Genomic DNA, 17,421 nt, shown 5'->3' with positions numbered 1-17,421 from the left:
TTTATTTAATCCTTTCAATGGGTTTGTGAACTGGTGCCAACAGGGTCTTTTCCAGAGGCGGCACCTGAGGCTGAGATCACCAAGGTAACCTAATTGAGGGTCTGCAGGTGGGTGGAGGAGAAGGGATTTGAACCTGGAATGAGCATGGGCTCAACTACCCGGGTGCAAATCATGATGCCATCACTTGCACTGGCTGTGTGACCTCAGGTAAGGAACTTAGTGTCTCTGAGCCACTCTTTCCTCGGTGGGAAAATGACAGAATGATTTTGTTTCCCTCCCCGGTTGCTGGGATGAACCTGCTGAGATGAGCAATGGGCTCAGCAGACACAGAGGACATGCAGGAGGATGGCGGTGAAGCTCTATGTCCACCCAGCAGCATAAGAGGTATGGCCATAAGCATGAAGGTGGAATGAAAGTAACCTAATGGGGCCAGGTGTGGTGGCTCATGCCTGTAATCCCAGCACTTTTGGAGGCTGAGGCATGCAGATTACCTGAGGTCAGGAGTTTGAGACCAGCCTGGCCAACATGGCAAAACCCCATCTCTACTAAAAACACAAAATTAGCTGGGCATGGTGGTGTGTGTCTGTAATCCCAGCTACTGGGAAGACTGAGGCAGGGGAATTGCTTGAACCTGGGAGGCAGAGGTTGCAGTGTGCCGAGATCATGCCACTGCACTCCAGCCTGGGCAACAGAGCAAGATTCCGTCTCAAAAAGAAACAAACAAAAAATGAAAGTAAGCTAATGAGCTGAATGTCTGTGGCGTAAAGGGACTCGGCCAGGGGGATGTGAAGGAGATGCTGCTGTTGGAGGGGAGAAGGAAGGAACATTCAGGGATCTACCCAGGGGTGACAAGCAGAAGAATGGCCTCCCTAGGAGGCTGAGGTCGGAGGATCGCTTGAGCCTGGGAGTTGGAAGCTGCAATAAGCTATGGTCATGCCACTGCACTCCAGCCTGGGGGACAGGGCAAGACTCTGTCTCTAAAAATTATAAAATAAAAGAAGAGGTTTTGGTGAGATCATGGCGGATGGGAGGCAGGACTAGATTGCAGCTCCAGACAGAGCAGCGGGTGGCAGCTCGCACTGTGAATTTTAGCACCAGATTGACTGCAAGGACAAACCAGCAATCCCGAGAGGACCCACAGACTCTCTGAAGGAAGCGGACCGCTCCTGCAGGACCCAGGAGAGCCCCCCAAAACTGTGAGTGCCCCAACTGCGGAAATGGGAAAGGGAGACCCTCCTCCCCCGAACACTCACCCTCACCAGGCAAGCTGAAGGTCTATTTGCGGGAGAAGTTTCCGACTTTATCTGGCGCTGAGTCAATTTGGAGAGCCGAGCAAAATACAGGGGTAAAGGAAGCAACAGCAAGGCCCTGGGAGCTCGCTGGGTCCCCGAGCAGTCCTTTCCTGCCTGGCACCACGGAGATCCAATGGGTAGGAGCAGGGGCTAAAACTCCACAGGGAGAAGCAAATCTCTAGCTGAATGCTGAAATAATTTGAACAGGGTAAGAAGCCTCCTGGCCAGAACTCAGGGGAGGGTGCAAATCCAGCGTGCAGACTCCACGGCAGGGGAAGAACTGAACCCTCTTCTTTAGCAGCTGGGAAGTGGACAGCCTGGGGCGGGTTTTCAAGCCCCTATCGCTCTCCACCTGAAAACGGTCTGGGGGCTGTTGCGGTGAGCACGGTGGGAGTGAGACCGGCCCTTCATTTTGCATGGGAGCTGGGTGAGGCCTGTGACTGCCAGCTTTCCCCCACTTCCCTGACAACCTGCATGACTCAGCAGAAGCAGCCATAATCCTCCGTGGTACACAACTCCAGTGAGCTGGGAATGTCACCTACTTCCCCCATAGCAAGACCCGCCCAAGGAAGAGTCTGAGGTCAGACACGCCTAGCCTCACCCCTACCAGGTCCTTCCCTATGTAGGTCTTCCCTGGTAGCGGAAGACAATGGGCAAATGAACTTGGGAGTTCTAGGGCCCTGCTGGTTCCTCTCTACATTACGGCAGCTGATGATCTCTGGAAAGCGCCACCTCCTGGCAGGAGGCCAACCAGCACAAAAATAGCACATTAAACCACCAAAGCTAAGAACCCTCATGGAGTCCATTGTACCCTCCACCACCTCCACGGGAACAGGCACCGGTATCCACGGCTGAGAGGCCCATAGACAGTTCACACCACAGGACTCTGTGCAGACAACCCCCGGTACCAGCCTGGAGCCAGGTAGACTCACTGGGTGGCTAGACCCAGAAGACAAACAACAATCGCTTGCAGTTTGGCTCACAGGAAGCCACATCCATAGGAAAAGGGGGAGAATATAACAAAGGAACACCCCGTGGGACAAAAGAATCTGAACAGCCTTCAGCCCTAGACCTTCCGTCTGACAGAGCTTACCCAAATGAGAAGGAACCAGAAAACCAACCCTGGTAATACGACAAAACAAGGCTCTTCACACCCCCCAAAAATCACGCTAGTTCACCAGCAATGGATCTAAACCAAGAAGAAATCCCTGATTTACCTGAAAAAGAATTCAGGAGGTTAGTTATTAAGCTAATCAGGGAGGGACCAGAGAAAGGCAAAGCCCAATGCAATGAAATCCAAAATATGATACAAGAAGTAAAGGGAGAAATACTCAAGGAAATAGATAGCTTAAAGAAAAAACAATAAAAAATTCAGGAAACTTTGGACACACTTTTAGAAATGTGAAATACTCTGGAAAGTCTTAGCAATAGACTTGAACAAGTAGAAGAAAGAAATTCAGAGTTCGAAGACAAGGTCTTTGAATTAACCCAATCGAACAAAGACAAAGAAAAAAGAATAAGAAAATATGAACAAAGCCTCCAAGAAGTCTGGGATTATGTTAAATGACCAAACTTAAAAATAATCAGTGTTCCTGAAGAAGAAAAGAAGTCTGAAAACTTGGAAAACATATTTGGGGGAATAATCAAGGAAAACTTCCCAGGCCTTGCTAGAGACCTAGACATCCAAATACAAGAAGCACAAAGAACACCTGGGAAATTCATCCCAAAAAGGTCTTTGCCTAGGTACACTGTCATCAGGTTATTCAAAGTTAAAACAAAGGAAAGAGTCTTAACAGCTGTGAGACAGAAGCACCAGCTAACCTATAAAGGAAAACCTGTCAGATTAACAGCAGATTTCTCAGCAGAAACCCTACAAGCCAGAAGGGATTGGGGCCCTATCTTCAGCCTCCTCAAACAAAACAATGATTAGCCAAGAATTTTGTATCCAGTGAAACTAACAATCACATATGAAGGAAAGATACAGTATTTTTCAGACAAACAAATGCTGAGAGAATTCACCATTACCAAGAATTCACCATTACCAAGTCACCACTATAAGAACTGCTAAAAGGAGCTCTAAATCTTGAAACAAATCCTGGAAACACATCAAAACAGAACCTCTTTAAAGCATAAATCACACAGGACCATAAAACAAAAATACAAGTTAAAAAGCGAAAACAAAAAATGAAAAAACCCAAAGTACACAGGCAACAAACAGCATGATGAATGCAATGGTACCTCACATTTCAATACTAACATTGAATGTAAGTGGCCTAAATGCTCCACTTAAAAGACACAGAACCACAGAATAGATAAGAACTCACCAACCAATCATTTGCTGCCTTCAGGAGACTCACCTAACACATAAGGACTCACATAAACTTAAAGGGGTGGAAAGAGGCATTTCATGCAAATGGACACCAAAAGCAAACAGGGGTAGCTATTCTTATATCAGACAAAACAAACTTTAAAGCAACAGTGGTTAAAAGAGACAAAGAGGGACATTATATAACGGTAGAAGGCCTTGTCCAACAGGAAAATGTCATATTTCTAAATATATATGCACCTAACACTGGAGCTCCCAAATTTAGAAAACAATTACTAATAGACCTAAGAAATGAGACAGACAGCAACACAATAATAGTGGGGGACTTCAGTACTCTACTGGCAGCACTAGACAGATCATCAAGACAGAAAGTCAACAAAGAAACAATGGATTTAAACTATACCTTGGAACAAATGGATTTAAGATATATACAGAACATTTCATCTGACAACTGCAGAATACACATTCTATTCAACAGCGCATGGAACTTTCTCCAAGATAGACTACATGATAGGTCACAAAATGAGCCTCAATAAATTTAAGAAAATTGAAATTATATCAAGTACTCTCTCAGACCACAGCGGAATAAAACTGGAAATCAACTCCAAAAGGAACCTTCAAAACCATGCAAATACACGGAAATTAAATAACCTGCTCCTGAATGAGCATTGGGTCAAAAACGAAATCAAGATGGAAATTTAAAAATTCTTCAAACTGAATGACAATAATGACACAACCTATCAAAACCTCTGGGATACAGCAAAGGCGGTGCTAAGAGGAAAGTTCATAGCCCTAAATGCCTACATCGAAAACACTGAAAGAGCACAAACTGACACTCTAAAATCACACCGCAAGGAACTAGAGAAACAAGAAGAAACCAGACCCAAACCCAGCAGAATAAAGGAAATAACCAAGATCAGAGCAGAACTAAATGAAATTGAAACAACAACAACAAAAAATTCAAAAGATAAATGAAACAAAAAGCTGGTTCTTTGAAAAGATAAACTGATAGACCATTGACAAGATTAACCAAGAAAAGAAGAGAGAAAATCCAATGACCTCACTAAGAAACAAAACAGAAGATATTTCAACTGACACCACTGAAATATAAAAGGTCAATCAAGGCTACTATGAACACCTTTATGCACATAAACTAGAAAACCTAGAAGAGATGGATAAATTCCTGGAAAAATGCAACCCTTCTAGCTTAAATCAGGAAGAATCAGATACCCTAAACAGACCAATAACAAGCAGTGAGATTGAAATGATAATTTAAAAATTACCAACAAAAAAATGTCCAGGACCAGACAGATTCACAGCAGAATTCTACTAGATATTCAAAGAAGAATTAGTACCAATCTTTTTAACATTATTCCACAAGATAGAGAAAGAAGGAACCCTCCCTAACTCATTCTATGAGGCCAGCATCACCCTAATACCAAAACCAGGAAAGGACATAACCAAAAAAGAAAACTACAGATGGATATCCTTGATGAACATAGATGCTAAAATCCTTAACAAAATACTTCCTAACTGAATCCAACAAATTACCAAAAAGATAATCTACCATGATCAAGTGGGTTTCATACCAGGGATGCAGGGATGGTTTAACATGTGCGAGTCAATAAATGTGATACACCACATAAACAGAATTAAAAACAAAAATCACCTGATCATTTCAATAGATGCAGAAAAAGCATTAGACAAAATCCAGCATTCCTTTGCGATTAAAACTCTCAGCAAAATCGACATACAAGGGACATACCTTAGTGTAATAAAAGCCATCTGTGATGAACCCAGCCTATATAAAATAAAATTTCCAGGTACAAGATTAATGTACACAAATCAGTAGCTCTTTTATATACACCAATAGCAACCAAGTGGAGAATCAAATCAAGAACTCAACCCCTTATACAATACCTGCAAAAAACAAAACAAAACAAAACTTAGGAAATACCTAACCAAGGAGTCAAAAAACATCTACAAGGACAACTATAAAACATTGCTGAAAGAAATCATAGATGACACGAACAAATGGAAATACATCCCATGCTCAAGAATTGGTAGAATCAACATTGTGAAAATGACCATACTGCCAAAAGCAATCTACAAATTCAATGCAATCCTCATCAAAATACTACCATCATTCTTCACAGAATTAGAAAAAAACAATTCTAAAATTCATGTGGAACCAAAAAAGAGCCCACATAACTGAAGCAAGACTAAGCAAAAAGAACAAATCTGGAGGCATCACACTCCCTAATTTCAAACTATACTATAAGGCCATAGTCACCAAAACAGCGTGGTACTGGTACAAAAATAGGGACATAGATGAATGGAACAGAATAGAGAACCCAGAAATAAACCCAAATACTTACAGCTAACTGAACATAACAGAAACATAAAGTGGGGAAAGGACACCCTTTTCGACAAATGGTGCTGGGATCATTGGCTAGCCACATGAGGAGAATGAAACTGGATCCTCATCTCTCACCTTATACAAAAACCAACTCAAGATAGATTAAGGATTTAAACCTAGGACCTGAAACTATAAAAATTCTAGAAGATAACATTGGAAAAACCCTTCTAGACATTGGCTTAGGCAAGGATGTCATGACCAAGAACCCAAAAGGAAATGCAATAAAGACAAAGATAAATAGCTGGGACCTAATTAAACTAAAGAGCTTTTGCACGGCAAAAGGAACAGTCAGCAGGGTAAACAGACGACCCACAGAGTGGGAGAAAAATCTTCACAATCTGTACATCTGACAAGGGACTATTATCCAGAATCTACAATGAACTCAAAACAAATCAGTAAGAAAAAAAACAGACAATCCCATCAAAAAGTGGGCTAAGGACATGAACAGACTATTCTCAAAAGAAGATACACAAATGGCCAACAAAAATGTGAAAAAATGCTCAACATCACTCATGATCAGGGAAATGCAAATCAAAACCACAATGTGATAGCACCTCACTCCTGCAAGAATGGCTGTAATCAAAAAATCAAAAAACAATAAATGCTAGTGTAAATGTGGTAGACAGGGAACACTTGTACACTGCTGGTGGGAATGTAAACTAGTACAACCGCTATGGAAAACAGTGTGGAGATTCTTTAAAGAACTAAAAGTAGAGCTACCATTTGATCCAGCAATCCTGCTGTTATGCATCTACTCAGAGGAAAATAAATCATTATTCAAAAAAGATACTTGCACACGCATGTTTATAGCAGCACAATTCACAATAGCAAAATCTTGGAATCAACCCAAATGCCCATCAATCAAGTACATAAAGAAATTGTGGTGTGTGTGTGTGTGTGTGTGTGTATATATATATTCCATCATATATGTGTTTATATATACACACATACACATATATATATGTGTATATATATATACACACACACATATATACACATATATGATGGAATACTACACAGCCATAAAAAGGAATGAATTAACAGCATTTGCAGTGACCTGGATGAGGTTGGAAACTATTATTCTAAGTGAAGCAACTCAGGAATGGAAAACCAAACATCGTATGTTCTCACTGGTATGTGGGAGCTAAGCTATGAGGACGCAAAGGCATAAGAATGATACAATGGACTTTGGATTCTTAGCGGGAAGGTTGCACCTGGCTTGTGGCTATTTGTTGCAGCAGCCACAGGAGACTAGGTTGGCAGGTGACTCACCTTCAGAGAGACCTGTTCTCGGAGCGTGGAGTTGGCATAGGCGAAGGTGCTAGCCATCCCAATGCACACAGCGATGCCTGTGGGACAGAGAAGGGCCTGACGTCACCCACTTAGACTCATCAGGCCTAGCCTGGGTGCTGAGCAACATGAGGGAAAAGACACATCCCTAGGCCCCTTGGAGTTGATAGGAGAGAGAGAGTAAAATAAAAAAATAAAAAAAAAATCCCACTTCTGGGGGATTTGGGCTGCCATCTAAATCTCTGGGAATTCTGAGTCATTCTGACTTAGGGACAGGATTTAGGTCCCTGTGGGGATACTTTATAGCACTGGCTAAGGGGATGGGCTGTGCAGTCTGGTAAGGGCTGGGTTCAATTCCCAGCTCTGCCACTCCCTCTCTGTGTGAGCTTGGGCAAGTCACTGCACCTCTCTGAGCCCCAGTTTCCTCATCTGTAAAATGGACACAGCAATAACATTACTTATACCTCATGGAGGGATAAAGCTTCTAGATCATAATCCCTAGCAGTTAGTAAATGATGCCTCTTATTATTTCTACTTTCAAAAAGAGTCTGATAGAATCATATAGAATTTGTGATAAAAGCATACATTGAAAAAACTCACAGCTTGGGCACAGTGGCTCACGCTTGTAATCCCAGCACTTTGGGAGGCCGAGGTAGCCAGATCACTTGAGATCAGGAGTTTGACACCAGCCTGGCCAACATGGTGAAATCACATCTCTACTAAAAATACAAAAATTAGCTGGACATGGTGGACACGCCTGTAGTCACAGCTACTCAGGAGGCTGAGGCACAAGAATTGCTTGAACCCAGGATGAGGAGGCTGCAGTGAGTCGAGATCACACCACTGTACTCCAGCCTGGGCAACAGAGCAAGACTCTGTCTTTAAAAAAAAAAAAAAAAAGAAAGAAAGAAAGAACTCACAGCACCATAAGGAATTCAAGTTTAATGTTCAATGAGAAAAAAAAAAAATCCCAGCTAACAGACAAACATGACCCAGGCAGATGGCATAACGGAAATGAATTTTCTTCCACCAGTCATGTAATTGGCCACTGTTTGCCAAGCTACAATCTTGGAATTCTCTTGGAATAATGATTTTTGAGTCCTGCTTTTTGTTATTTGCAGACAGGATTCCTCTTTCACCTGATGCTCGCCCTATCTATCTATCTATCTATCTATCTATCTATCTATCTATCTATCTATCTATCTATCTATCTATCTATCTATCTATCTGACACTGTCACACTCTGTTGTCCAGGCTGGAGTGCAGTGGTGCAATCTCAGCTCACTGCAGCCTCCACCTCCCGGTTTCAAGTGATTCTTGTGCCTCAGCCTCCCGAGTAGCTGGGATTACAGGTGCTTGCCACCACACCCAGCTAATTTTTGTATTTTTAGTAGAGATGGGGTTTTACCATGTTGGCCAGGCTGGGCTCAAACTCCTGACCTCAAGTGATCTGCCCAACTCAGCCTCCCAATGTGCTGGGATTACAGGCATGAGCCACTGTGCCCGGCCTCACTTACTCTTTTAATAGGTATGTGCACTCCAGCTATTTTTCCAGATCTACTTTGTAGAAGCGGTATTTCTTCACTATAAGCACATAAAACAAGAATGAGTAGCCCCATAATCCTTTTTGGTGCTCTTCTCTGTGATTAAAATACAACAACCAAAAAAAAAAAAAAAAAAACCTGCCAAGTGAAAAAGAAAACGACCATACTCACGAAACAAAACTTAGCTGTGATGCCAGAATTCAGGGTAATGGGGAACATGCCAGCTTTCACTTCTAGGAATAGAAAGGGTGGGGCTGATAGGACAGCACCCCTGCAAGGAAGGTGGAGGAATCCCAGAGAGAAGAAAATAAGAAATAAAGAATGGTCTCATCTCCTCTCGAGGCTTTCTCTCTCTCTTTTTCTTTTTCTTTTTTTTTTTTTAGTAGAGATAGGGTCTCACTATGTTTCCCAGGCTGGTCTTGAACTCCTGGCCTCAAGCAATCCTCCCGCCTTGGCCTCACAAAGTGTTAGGATTATAGGTACGAGCCACTGCACCTGCCTGATATTTTCTCATGGAAAATAGTAGCCCACAAGATAATTCTTACCATCACTCCTACTGCAGTACTAAAACAACAGCCTATAAGCCGGCTGGGGCACAGCAACACCATGATCTAATAAGTAAGCCGGGTGTGGTGGTTCACGCCCGTAATCCCAGCACTTTGAGAGGCCAAGGCAGGTGGATCACTTGAGGTTAGGGCTGAGAATCGCTTGAACTCAGAGGGTGGAGGTTTGCAGTGAGCTGAGATCACGCCACTGTACTCCAGCCTGGTGACAGAGTGAGACTCCATCTCAAAAACAAAAACAAACAAACAAAAAAACAGTAAGTAACATTAATGATAACAATAATGGTACACTAGGCCAGGCACAGTGGCTCACGCCTATAATCCCAGCACTTTGGGAGGCTGAAGCGGACAGAACACCTGAGGTCAGGAGTTCGAGACCTGGCCAACATGGTGAAACCCTGTCCCTACTAAAAAATACAAAAATTAGCTAGGCGTGGTGGCTGTTGCCTGTAATCCCAGCCACTTGGGAGGCTGAGGCAGGAGAATTGCTTGAACCTGGGAGGCAGAGGTTGCAGTGAGTAGAGGTTGCACCACTGCACCCCAGCCAAGGCAACAAGAGCAAAATTCCATGTCAAAACAAACAAACGAAAAACAGTATACTAGAGGCCAATTACTGACTGTTGACTATGTGTTAGATAGGAGGCTGAGCACTTTATGAATCATTATATTATTTCCTAATAATAACAGTAGGTAGTATTTATTCATCATTTGCTATATGCCAGCCTCTATGTTAAATATTTCAATGTGTGTGAATAATAAATATAGTAGGCTGGGGCAGTGGCTTGTACCTGTAATCCCAGCACTTTGGGAGGCTGATACAGTAAGACTTTGACTCTACAAAAAATTTTACATTTAGCCGGGCGTGGTAGCACATGCCTGTAGTCCCAGCTACTCAGGAGGCTGAGGTGGGAGGATCGCTTGAACTTGGGAGGCAAAAGTTGCAGTGAGCGAAGGCTGCAGTGAGCTGAGACCTGCACCACTGCACTCTAGCTTATATATATAATAATGTGTTTTATACACATTAACTCAAATTTAACATCACTGTTATCCCATGAAGAATATAAAATCATACCCCCACTTTACAGATGATGAAACTGAGGCACAGAGAGGTTAAATAATGCACCTAGCATCACACAGCTAGGAGGGGACAGAGCTAGGGTGCAGACTCCAGCAGTTTGAGTTATTACACAGGACTCCTTCACACTAGCCAACTAGCGAGGAAGTTTCTATCATAACTCCCACTAGACAGATGAGGAAATAGGCTCAGAGAAGCCAAGTGACTTGCCCAAAGTCACACAGCTAGTCAGCCAGGATTTGAACCCAGGTCTGACTCAGAATCCCACACTCTGAAGCCCATGTTGGTCTCTACTGTCTCTCCCTGGGTTTCAGAGGAGGAGCCCCCACCCCACAGGCTGCAGGCAGCCTGCGTGTTGAAGCCCATGGCCAGGACACCCATGCCCCCAGAACTCACCGAGCTTATGCTGGAAGCACAGTTTGGCCAGGAGGATCAGGATGAAGGGGAGTCCTTTCTGGAGCCAGCAGATCACAGCCTTCAGCTCGGACAGGGCAGGGGCAGGCGTCCCAGGCTGCTCGTCACCTCCCTCCTCCGAGTGCCCCCGGTGCTCCCCACCCACGTGCTGCAGCAGGGAGCCCCCGCGGTGGCCGCCGTGGTGGAAGTGGTGGTGGGGCTGGCGGTGGTGGTAGGCACCCCCCTCGCCCCGGCCCCCTCCTTCCTCCCTGGATGCGGGCATCTGGATGAACACGTCCCCACCGCCAGCGGAGGAGCCCAGCACCAGGCTGGAGGGGAACGAGCTGGTGGGGAGGCTTCCTGATAAGCCCGAGAAGAGCGCTGGTGGGGAGGCCGCCTCTGCCTTCAGACTCTCAAAGACGCCGCCTTCATCCACACTCGCCTCAGAGCTGAGCGTCTGGCTGCGGTTTCTGGGTGACAAGGGGAGAAAAACCCCAGGAAGTCAGGCAGATGGAAAAGACCTTACTCCAGAGGAGGATGGGAACCAATAATATCAATTATGTTATGGGTTGAGCTGTGTCCCTCCTCAAATTCACATAAAGTCCTTCCTCCCAGAATCTCAGAATGTGACCCTGTTTAAAGATAGGGTCTGTACGAGGCAATGAAGTTAAAACGAAGTCATTGGAGTGGGTCCCAATCCAGTGTGACTGCTGTCCCTATAAGAAGAGGTTAGGGCTGATGCAGTGGCTCATGCCTGTAATCCCTGCACTTTGGGAGTCAGAGGTGGGATCACTTGAGCCCAGTTGTTCAAAACCAGCCTGGGCAACATAGGGAGACCCCATCTTTACAAGAAATAGAGATAAATTAGCCAGGCATGGTGGTACACGCCGGTAGTCCCAGCTACTCAGGAGGCTGAGGTGGGAGGATCACTTGAGCCCAGGAGGTTGAGGCTGCAGTGAGTCAAGGCCTCACCACTGCACTCCAGCCTGGGTGACAGAGAGACTGTCTCAAAAGGAAAAAAAAAAAAAGAGGAAGAGATTAGGACACAGACAGGTACAGACAGTAGACCATGTAAACACCCAGGGAGAAGACGGCCGTCCACAAGCCAAGGAGAGAGGCCTCAGAAGGAACCAACCCTGCTGATACCCTGATCTCAGCCTTCCAGCCTCCAGAATTTGTTAAAAGAAATTTCTGCTGTTTAAGCCCCTCCCCTCGGGGTACGGTACTTTGTTACAGCAGTCCTAGGAACTAATACAAATAATATTAATAACAATAGGTCATAACCTTTATTGAAACCTACTATGTGTCAGATAGTCTTCTGAGTGTTTTGCATTGATTAACTTACTAAATCCTCCCATCAACCCTGGAATTAGGTCCTACTGATATTCCCGCTTTACGGATAAAGAAATGGAGGCTCAGAGAGAGAAAGTAACTTGTCCAGAGTCACAGAGCTGGTAAGGGATGGAGCAGGGGAGATTCGAACCCAGGCCAACTCTCTCTAGAGCCCATTTTAGTAACCAGCACATTTCGTTGAAAAGGGTGCACAGAATTCTATGATTCTAGAATTACCTCGGGATCCCAAGGACCCCTGGCTCTGCAGCCTTCAAGTTCAATGTCCCCCAGTTCCCCAGAGGGGCCAGCCTTGGTCGCAGCTGACATTGGGTGGGCGGCAGAGAGTAATGCGAAGAAGACTTAGCTGGGAGGCCCACATTCAAGCTCCAGCTCCACCTGTTCTAGGGGCCCTTACACCTCTGCACTCAGCTTTCTTACCTGAACAATGGGCCTCTATTCCTGAATAGAATTCTTGGGGGTGGGGGTGTTAAATTTAAAATACGTTTTGCAATAATAGGTTCTCAATACGTGGCAACTGTTATCTCTAATTCCTATGGAAGACCTGCGAGGCCAAATTGCTTTCTCTAGTTCCAAGCAAGGGCCTCTTGGGTTGGAATCAGGCAAAGGATTCTGTGGCTCCTGCAGAGCCACTGCTGGCAGAGCAGAAAGCCCGGAGTTAGGCCTGCAGGAATGGAGAGCCCAGTATTGGGTGCCGTTTCCCACGAACACCAAGTTCTGGATACCACCTTTCTATTCTTAGGTTCATCCTCTTTTCTTTCTTTTTTCCTTTTGAGACAGAGTCTCGCTCTGCCACCCAGGCTGGAGTGCAGTGGCGCGATCTTGGCTCACTGCAACCTCCGCCTCCCTGGTTCAAGCGATTCTCCTGCCTCAGCCTCCCAAGTAGCTGGGACTACAGGCACCCACCATCATGCCTGTGTAATTTTTGTATTTTTAGTAGAGATAGGGTTTTACCATGTTGGCCAGGCTGGTATCGAACTCCTGACCTCAGGTCATCTGCCCGCCTTGGTCTCCCAAAGTGCTGGGATTACAGGCAGGAGCCACCGTGCCCAGCCAAGGGTTCATCCTCTTTTGAAGTGGAATCACTGCGTTGCAAACTCAGTCCACACCACAGATGCAAGCGGAGCTGATGTGCTCGATGTGCATGTGTTGGGGAGTAGGGAGGACAAAGAGCCACTCCCTCCTTCTCTCACCCTGCAGGCACCTCCACAGACCACTAAGAGACTCCAGATATACCATGAGCTTACTGAAAATGGGCTGGGCTTCATTCATTCTCTGGACCCCACAACCCAAGGCACATAGTAGGTGCTTAATAAATGTATGTCAGATGTCACTCAGTCCAAAATGGCAGCAGGAGGGAGGCTCTGGTGGAAATTTTCCACTGTTTTCACACTTGATCTCATATCATCTATTATACGAGACCATTATACACAGGGAGAGACAGGAGTCTCACTCTGTTGCCCGGCTGGAGTAGTGCGATCATAGTTCACTACAGCCTCAAACTCCTGGGCTCAAGTGATCCTTCCACCTCAGCCTCCTGAGTAGCTGGGATTATAGGCGTGTGCCATTGCAATTGGCTCCAGGAAATATGTTTTAAAATATATAAAAGACCAGCTATGCTGGCTCACGCCTATAATCCCAGCACTTTGAGAGGCCAAGGTGGGCAGATCCCTTGAGCCCAGGAGTTCAAGACCAGCCTGGGCAACATAGGAAGAACCTGTCTCTACAGAAAATTAAAAAATTAGCCAGGCATGGTGGCACGCACCCGTAGTCCCAGCTAGTGGGGAGGCTGAGGTGGGAGGACGGCTTGAGCCCAGGAGGTAGAGGTTGCAGTGAGTTAAGATCACGCCACTGCACTCCAGCCTAGGTGACAGAGTGAGATGCTTTCTCAATAAATAAGTAAGTAAATAAATAATAATAAAACACGTACAGTCCGGCATCCATATTTAAGGATTCAACCAACCTTGGGTTGTGGACCAAAACCCACAGATACAAAGGGCTGACTATCCTAGCCATTTTATACAAGGGACTTGAGCAGCTGCATATTCTCGTATCCATGGGGTCTTGAAACCAACCCCCCCATGAATATGGAGGGCCGGCTGGCTGTATTTGATTATTTCACAATCCCACTAAAAACCCTCCCAGGGCTTCCCATTCTGTGTTCCTTCCCATGGTCTCAGAGGAACCCTCTAGATGTACAAATATCATTCCCAAATATCATGTTCTTTACTGACAAAGAAACTGAGGCTCAGAGAGATGAAGTCGCCAGGCACCCTGGATTATTTGGCCCCAAACTCCAATCTTATCATGTGCCCCTTTCTCGCCGTGCAAGGGCTTTCTAATACAGGCTGTCACCTTCACCGGGATGTCTCCCGTACCCGCACCCCATCCCAACTAGGTAATGCACGCTCATCTGTCAGATTTCAGCTAAAATCTCCCTTCCTGGATTGAGGCTTCCCTCCCCCCCAGACAGTGACAGTCCCCTGCTCCTTGTCCTCACTGCACCCTCACGTCACCTGCACAGGATTGATCGCAGCTGTCATTTTATCCCTCATCTTTCCCTCAAGACCTGTGGCTCTCAACCCTGGCCATGTATTATAATCACTTGGGGGAACTTTTGAAAAAGACAGGTGCCCCGACCCCACTGGAGACCAACTGAATCAAAATCTTTGTGGGTGGCTCCCAGCATCTGAAGTTACTCAGAGTCCCCTCAGGGATTCTTGTTTTTTTTTTTTTTTGAGCAGGATCTCCCTCTGTCACCCAGGCTGGAGTGCAGTGGCGCAATCTCCGCTCACTGCAACCTCTGCCTCCTGGGCTCAAGTGATTCTCATGCCTCAGCCTCCCGAGTAGCTGGGATCACAGGTGTGTGCCACTACGCTTGACTAATTTTTGTATTTTTTTGTAGAGATGGGTTTTCACCATTTTGGCCAGGCTGGTCTCGAACTCCTGTGCTCAAGTGATCCACCTGCCTTGGCCTCCCAAAGTGCTGGGATTACAAGCATGAGCCACCATTCCCCACCGCCCCCCGTTACAGTGATTCTAATGTGTGATCAGTGCTGTGAACCATAGCTTTGGACAGAGCTCCACTCCACAGGGTCAAAGACCATAACCTTGCTCCCCACTGCATCTTTACCACCCTGTACAATGCACCTGGCACTCGGAACATGCTCAATAAAAAGTGTTTGAAGGAATGCATGAACAGGCATACTAAAGGCTCTGAGAAGGCCTGCAAGTGAAAAAATGGACTTTGCTTAAGCCCAGTGTTCCCCAAACTTATTTGAATTTTTTTTACCCATGAAAAGCCATTTAACATCTTGCAGAACACCTGTGACACACAGCAGGGGGACACGGTGGTTCCCCTGGCTGCACAAACTGGGCCTACAGGTATGTTACTAAAAACCCAGTGAGGCCAGGCCTGGTGGCTCATGCCTATAATCCCAGCACTTTGGGAGGCCAAGGTGGGCAGATCACTTGAGGTCAGGAGTTTGAAGCAGGCTGGGTGTGGTGGCTCACACCTGTAATCCCAGCACTTTGGGAGGATGAGGTGGGTGAACCACTTGAGGCCAGGAGTTTGAGATCAGCCTGGCCAATATGGCAAAAACTCCTCTCTACTAAAAATACAAAAATTAGCCGGGCATGGGGTGCACACCTGTAATCCCAGTTACTCAGGAGGCTTCAGCAGGAGAATCACTTGAACCTGGGAGGCAGAGGTTGCAGTGAGCTGAGATTGTGCCACTGCACTCCAGCCTGGGCAACACAGTGAGACTCTATCTCAAAAAAAAAAAAAAAAAAAAAAAAAATCTGGTGCAATGGAGGGAACTCACGATTGGATTCCCTCTCCCACCAAGCTCTATCCCTGCTGGCTCCAAAAGCCCAGGAAATATGCGCTCCTCCTCCACTGGGCTCTGGATAATAATAATGATAATATTAATAATGACAACAACAGCAAACACCATGGCTATGATCCTCAAGGGGACTTGAGCTTTTTCTGCACTTCAAAGAGCTCAGCTCAGAAAGCAAGAGTCCTGGCAGGTACCCACGTTGGCTCATGAGGAGGCCACTCTCTCTCCGTGGCCACCCAAGGGGCCCTAGAAAGCCATCCCGTCCCCCTTGAGCTTGCCAGCACTCTGAGTTCGCTGGGCTCAGGGGCCTCCAGTACAACCAGGGAAGACTCAACCCACCAAGGGGCTTTTTATAGCTGGCCTCCCTTCCCTGGGCCTCTCCCCTGCATCCAGCTGAGATTTCAGCCTAACTGGGAAAGAGTATTCCTTAGGGGGACAGAGGCTGCGCTTCCAACTTAACCACTTAAGCGCCAGAGCTTGAGGCAACCCAGGAGGGGAAGTGGTTCTGCTCAGACAGTAGGCAGCCAAAATGTGCTATCTCAAAGCACAGGTGCTGGGGGACACATGGATGGGGGCCCAGATCTCAGCCCTGCTACTTCCTGGCTGTGTGACTTTAGGTAATTTCCTTCCCCTCTCTGAGCCTCAGCTTCTGCATCTGTAAAATGGGTGCTCTTACTGGGGTAATGTTGCGGTTGGCACAGCATAAGCACTCAATACACAGTTTGAGTTTCCTGCTGTGGTCTCTGCCCCCAAGAGATCTCACGGTTCACTTGAGAGCAGATGACAATGTTGTCTTTAGAGGCGGAAAAGGTTCCAACACGCAGGCTTCTTACAAGCCGGATGCTGTTTCTGCATCTTCACACTCACTCCTTCATCCATAACCAACTCTTTTTTTTTTTTTGAGATGGAGTCTCGCTCTGTCACCCAGGCTGGAGTATAGTGGCGTGATCTCTGCTCACTGCAGCCTCCACCTCCAGGGTTCAAGTGGTTCTCCTTCCTCAGCCTCCTGAGTAGCTGGGACTACAGGCATCTGCCACCATACCTGGTTAATTTTTGTATTTTTAGTAGGGATGGGGTTTCACCACATTGGCCACGCTGGTCTCGAACTCCTGATCTCAGGTGATCCACCTGCCTCAGCCTCCCAAAGTGCTGGGATTACAGGCATGAGCCACGGCGCCCGGCCCATAAGCAACTCTTGAGTTCTGTCACCTGCCATTTTTGGATGGAGAAGCTGAGACCTAGGGGTGAAGTCACGTACCAAAGTCACCACAGGTGGGAAGTGGCTGAGCTGGGGTTTGGCTGAGCCCTGTGTTCTTCCCTGCAGAAC

The 17,421-nt window shown here is 46.2% G+C and overlaps 1 protein-coding gene across 1 annotated transcript in view; it reads right to left on the bottom strand.

The window, feature by feature from the left end:
- Positions 1-17,421, bottom strand: part of RNFT2 (ring finger protein, transmembrane 2) — a 110,227-nt gene that overhangs the window by 86,635 nt on the left and 6,171 nt on the right. Inside the window, exons 4-5 of the mRNA XM_025402154.1 lie at positions 10,906-11,372; positions 7,310-7,386 (exon numbers count right to left, since the gene is read on the bottom strand). Of these exons, the coding sequence (XP_025257939.1) occupies positions 7,310-7,386; positions 10,906-11,372 (544 nt within the window). The remainder of the gene's footprint in view (positions 1-7,309; positions 7,387-10,905; positions 11,373-17,421) is intronic.

Source organism: Theropithecus gelada, chromosome 11 (genome assembly GCF_003255815.1).
Source record: "Theropithecus gelada isolate Dixy chromosome 11, Tgel_1.0, whole genome shotgun sequence".
Classification (NCBI taxonomy): Eukaryota; Metazoa; Chordata; class Mammalia; order Primates; family Cercopithecidae; genus Theropithecus; species Theropithecus gelada.
This window is presented reverse-complemented; position numbering and strand designations above follow the sequence as displayed.